This window comes from Centruroides sculpturatus, unplaced genomic scaffold, assembly GCF_000671375.1.
Source record: "Centruroides sculpturatus isolate CEXI.00-Female unplaced genomic scaffold, Cexi_2.0 scaffold2030, whole genome shotgun sequence".
In the NCBI taxonomy this organism is placed as follows: Eukaryota; Metazoa; Arthropoda; class Arachnida; order Scorpiones; family Buthidae; genus Centruroides; species Centruroides sculpturatus.
Genome location: NW_019386125.1, coordinates 64519 through 70518, shown reverse-complemented (window position 1 = coordinate 70518; position 6000 = coordinate 64519). Strand labels below are relative to the sequence as shown.

The 6000-nt window shown below is 30.0% G+C and overlaps 1 protein-coding gene and 1 long non-coding RNA gene across 5 annotated transcripts in view; both read right to left on the bottom strand.

Annotated features, from left to right (window-relative positions):
- Positions 1–3736: 3736 nt before the first annotated feature.
- Positions 3737–4322, bottom strand: LOC111613727. The gene is made up of 3 exons (XR_002754816.1): positions 4301–4322; positions 4163–4198; positions 3737–4076 (listed from the first exon to the last, which is right to left on the bottom strand). It is a non-coding gene; the product is annotated as an uncharacterized LOC111613727 (long non-coding RNA).
- A 916-nt stretch (positions 4323–5238) lies between these two features.
- Positions 5239–6000, bottom strand: part of LOC111613725 (calcitonin gene-related peptide type 1 receptor-like) — a 38598-nt gene continuing 37836 nt past the window's right edge. For all 4 annotated transcript variants that reach the window (XM_023355063.1, XM_023355066.1, XM_023355064.1 and 1 more), the window contains 3 exons: positions 5857–5957; positions 5618–5759; positions 5239–5523 (listed from right to left, as the gene is read on the bottom strand). In XM_023355063.1, coding sequence (XP_023210831.1) covers positions 5405–5523; positions 5618–5759; positions 5857–5957 — 362 coding nt within the window. In that variant the 3' untranslated portion in view covers positions 5239–5404. The remainder of the gene's footprint in view (positions 5524–5617; positions 5760–5856; positions 5958–6000) is intronic.

Genomic DNA, 6000 nt, shown 5'->3' with positions numbered 1-6000 from the left:
AAGTCGTATCACATTACAGGATCATTAAGGTCCTCTACTGTGATAGGACTTGTCTTCATTAATGCCCTTTTTTTTAATATAAATTTAGAAAACTGCACGTGCTCAGCCCGTCTTGGCCAGGCTCGAACCCACGACCGAATTTCTAGTGTTCAGGGAACGGAATCGCTTGGGCACTGGTGGGCCCCCACGACCAGCTACCAGTGTTTAGTGGTTTACTTCTGTGACGTGGCATATTGATGCCATATCACAGAGATGGATTAAAAATCCTTTTCGTTGCTAAAATTGTTAGCAAACGTCTTAATTTGCATGAAGACACTTTCTAAATTTCTCTTCATCTCATGAGATCAAGTTTTGATCTGCACCTCCTTATTATATACCTTCACACAATAAAAAAAATATATTTGAAAGTCATGTTTGACAGTTCACACAATCGAAAACTAAGTCATTCAATGTACTAAAAGTAGAGATCTAACATCAATATCATCTTATAAAATAAGGGAGGAAAAAAAAATTGTATATAAATTTACCGGTCTGTTTAAACAACTTAAAGTCAATTTGAAGATGATTGTTACTATGGTAACGTTTTCATTTATTGGTTTGCCGACTGTGAAATTAACTTTCCATCTTCTTTCATAGTGAAGAGCTTAGAACTAATTCCTAATAAAACTTTAAATCATTTCACTGGTTCAATTCAAATTAATATCTTCATTTATATTATTTACTTATGAACATCAGCAATAATTTCGAATAAATTTCCTATTTTTTTTAATCTGTAGTGAATACAAAAGAAACCTCGATATAACGCCACCCCAATCAACGCTCGTGAATTGATCTCCCTCGTAAGTATCCTTTATTTTTTTGCCTCTAAATTGCCAAACGTAGAGGGCCTAGTGGATAAACCACTGAACAATGATAGAGTCTGTCACGGGTTCACACCTCTTCAGAAAGCTTGTCGCCTGAAAATTTCTGAATTTTCTTCGTGTGTATTAGAAATAAAGAGGATCCAGTAAGTGGATAACATCACTAAAGACTGGTAGAATTAATCGCGGGTTCGAGCCTTGTAGAGTTTTCCGCGTTCTCTTCCCGTGTCTAACGCATTAATAGAAGCCAATTTCCCATAGAAAATCCTCATGTTGATCCACATGCTACATCACCTTTACAGGGCAAAGGGCATTCTTACCACCAAATCTCGTGTTTAATTCTCATTACTATGTAATTTTTATTGTTTCAACTATACAAAGTTCTATATGAATGTGTTACTGTATAAATGACATTAAAAAAAAAGATAATACTCTTCGTNTAATGAAAAGTAAACATGGAAAATACATACAAATATATGTATACATATATATTATATATAATTATGCCATTTTATTAGTTAATAAAGCAAAAATATTAAAATAAAATACAATATTTTGTAAGTATTTAACTATAACGTAGTCAGAAGGCTGAAATGTTTCGTCACAATGCTCTCAATTTTAAGTGTCTTACCCCTGTAAATCATACTTTTCCTGATAACAAGTAAGTCATGCTGTTGTCTATATAACACCATTTAGGGGAAAATTTTTATTAAAAAAACGTAACTTCCGCTGTAAACTGGCAAAAATATATATACTTAATTGGGATCCACTTCCCCTAAGCTTTCTACACCTGTTATTAATTTACATCTATCAAACCTCTTTCTCGAGATTAGGAAAGATCAGGCAGACAAACAGATGGACAGTAGTGGGAATTTATGTCTTCTATTTTCGAAAATTGCAGCCCAAAATTGCAAAATGGCTTTTATATTTAGCATGTTTTCATGCATTATAATACTGTAAGGAGATAAATTTAGTTGAAGAGAACGTGGCATTTTTTTACATTAAATTTTAAAATTGTATTGAACAGAAATAAAAATATTTTTATTGTGTTATATAAGCATGAGTTCTGAAATATTCAGAATATTCGTCCTATACATCTTATTTTATACAGCGGCAAAGAAAACTTTAAAAGAATATAGAATATTCCCACCCCTCACACAGTGTACAACAAGAAAGGAATTGCGATGAGTAGAATATATAAGAAATAATGTATATAATAATAAACTTTATTTCTCACAATATATATTATTTATTTCTTAATTGAAAACATAGCTTTCAACATACACAAATAACCTTTTAATCAAAATATCCAGCAACGAGTTGAGTAACTTTTCCGGCAATAGTTTTAAAACTGTATTTAATGCCATCTATTGTAAGATTTCGTTAAAAACAACTTTTTATATTATTAATTATTATAAACTGACAGAAAGGTTAATTTTGAGTGTAAATATGACTTTTATAAAGAAATTTTAAATGATAATAACGAGTAAAATCTTGATTAAGTTTGACCCAACCCGAGATACAGCACACGACTCTCTCTCTCTCTCTCTCTCTCTCTCTCCTCATCCACTTGACCTTTAACCTCCAAAATTTAACAGCATTAATTCTACTAATAAGTAAACCACCCTGCCAGATTTCAGAAATTTTCGACAAAAGGTATGGAAGTTATTATGCTTTAAATTGCGTGGACAAAACATACTCACTAGCATTCATACGTACAGAAACCTTCCATATTTGTTCATTTCTGCACATTTCAAGGACCTCCTAAGTCCAAAAGTGGAGAAATCTTAGGGAAGAAAGGTCATTTTTCGACTGATTGTCGTACTTTTCCTCTGTTATGTGTCAAACCTTTAATAAAGGCCACCTCTAAATGGCAGCCNAGTCTTTTTCTTTTATGTAAAGTCTTTGATGCCTTTTATTACTTTCTCTAATTGTGAATATGTTTCCATTTTCTACAGCTGACATTCACGCAACGTATGGCATGTTTAGAATAAATTTATCTATTCTACTAAGCCGAGAATATTATTTTGTTGGAAAAATATCGTTTAATTCTAAGGAATTCCGTGTATTGCTACCGAAACCGAATTAAATTATTTATCAGGAGAAGTACAATTTTACTTGTGTTACGTGTTACTGTACCATAAAAGTAAGGTATTTAAATTTAATTTTCCTATCCTTAACTTAAAACAACGTTGATTTAATGTTAATTATATAAACTTATATAAACGTTATTAATTTATTCAGAACTTTATAAATATATGTAAATTACTTTATATAATCCAACAAACTTCCGTACAAAAGAATGTTATAAGAGTCATCACTCAAAATATAAATACATTATAAAAAGAATATTTCAATGCCTGATCAAATATTCAGTAGCGTATACAGGAAATTTACATCAACGTTGTATAGATTGGGTCTATAGTAAAAAATTTCTGGAAGAATTTTTGAAAGTTCAACACACAGACACACAACCGTTCCATTAAAATATATATATATGTAAAAATGTCACTAAGTATAAAGATAACCAGAGATTTTAAAGGCAAAAGAGCGTAATTTATGGGATCTAAGATGGGTAAGCAAATGGAAGAAATGACAAGGGGAGCCATTTTTATAATACAACAATAAAATAAATCCCACGCTATGATAGAAATAACACTTTTCCGAAAAGCATTCGAAACATTAAAGCTTACTTACAGAGAAAATCTGGAAGTGGCACTCCGAAAACACATCAGCAGCTCCCTATACACACACCTTTACTGTTTTATACAAAGCGCAAAGAGCTGTACTCATTAAGTAACTTTCATATAAAATTAAGTACATAAATGAAACATATCGATCTCTTTATACAGGAAAGTGAGGGAGAAGAATTGACATTTTTCTTTTCTATACAGGGAACAAATCGAGAATAAACGATTTTTTTTAATACCAGAGAAAAGTCCAGCATCCAAAACAACATTATCTTATCTACTGTAAATGAATTATTTATGTAAAGTTAAAGTCGAGAAACAAGGAAGGGGGTTACCTTTAAAATAAAGTAATTTTTAAATAATTTAGTAGGCTTATATGTTTCTCACTCAATTCAATAAAGGGAAAAGTTTAAAAAGAAAAGTACACTACAGTAATCTTTAATACTCGTGTAATGCTAAAGATTCTTTATAGAAGCGCCTCACGTCCTGTAACGAAGGATTATTACTTTACAGTGTTGCCTGTTTCCTATTTAATATAAAAGGCATACTTTAGTGTAATATTTGTAATATATAATCTATTAAATAAAATTAAAATCGTTGTATTTTACTTACACTCTTCTAAATCAAAGGGGGTCCCTGTAAAAACTGCTGCAGAAATATCCAAAAAATTTGTATTAAAAATTAATATTTTTTGGGTCTTCCATCGTAAAAATACTTTGTAAAGGTATATTAACTACAAGATTACACTACCTTCTATATAAAAGGCTGTATGAAAGCTTAAATTTACGAGTAAAGTAGTTTTTCCTAAACAAAATCGCCTGAAAAATGCCAAAAATTTTACGTGTTATATATACAAAACTTGTATTTTTAAATTAAAAAATAAAAGTAATAATAATACTTTAAACGTCATTAAACATGCAAATTACTACACTAAACATTGACAGTTTTATGGAATATTAATTACTGTACTGATCATTTACAGTTGTATATTAACTGGTTTAGAACACTGGTTTCTCTTGTACTAACCATTCATCTAACTGCTAAACAGATGGTTTTCAGTAACATTTGCTGTATCGTAATGGCTTTCACTCGTTTGTTTTCTCATCACGATTGCTTCTTCACGACTTTGGATGAAAAATTCAGACAGTAAGATACCAACAATGTACTAGATATAAAGTATATATTATGGTAAATTATGCTGAATAATTCCATACGTCACACTATAACAACCGCAGCAGGGGCACAATTGAACAATTAAATGTTATATTGTTTGCTTTAAGTACTCGAACAAACAATTTATAAGGTTATATTATGTAGTTTTAACGTCGATAACCTTACTTTTAAGTGCATTTTTCTTAAATTACAGTTGCTAAGATACAAATACTTTTATCGTAGTTACAAATATTAAAAGGAATTTTTTAATATTAGCAAACATTATTTTACATAAATCCTTTAAAAAAAATAAAATTTGTAAGAAATACTCGTTAAAATATTTTAAANTATATATATATAATTTTTTTTCTTCTAACAAATATTGTTATAAAGAAGAAAAAACTGAACTAAGTTAAGGGAGAAAATAGCAAAGCATCTACTTCAGGTAATTTCATTAAGTGTTTGCCACCAAAGGACAAATTTCCACAGAAAGACAAATACTCTATGCTAAGATTTCTTGCAGGAAAGAATATAAATGTCGTTTTTTTTTTTTACGTCACTGGTCTATCTTCAAATTGAATTTTCTATTAAACTGACAGCTTGCTTGAGAAGAAGTTTGTTCTTTTTTTTTTCTCTCTTTTTTTTTGAAATTTATCATCCATTGACGAATAGGTTTTAAATTAAACATTATATAAATCGATCTTACTCACTATCAGGTAAAAAACCAAGTATAAAATCGGGGCATGTAGAATATGCTATATCACCAGCAGGTGTGTCGTTCCAACAGCTCCATCCATCAAATGTCCCCGTGCAATATTCACCTAAAAATAAATAATTCCGCAAGAAAATAATGTATATAAATCACTAAAAAATATAAATAATCTTAACTAAGTTCACACAGGATAAGTTAATTACCTGTAAAAGTTTTACTTGTCGACACTAATCTTTTTATACACTGTTCGTAGGCGGTTGATAACTTTGAATTATCTCGAGGAGGTTTATCCAAGTTGGAAAAGTTTTCAATTAATTCTTTTAATCTTTTTTGTATCCCTAAATACTAAAGATAAATAAATTCCTTAATCCTAATTTAGTATATTGAATTGCTCTTCAGTTGATAAAGATCTTAAATTATTTTTTTGTATCCTTTATCTAACCTCATTAAGGTCAAACGAGCAGGAATCATAATTTGCAATTTCTTCTTCTTTGTAATTAGTTTCCCATTGCCCGTTCCATAAACAATTCTTCAATGCAGTTCCTGAGACGAACAATTTCTTGGTTTATTATATTTTAATCATTTA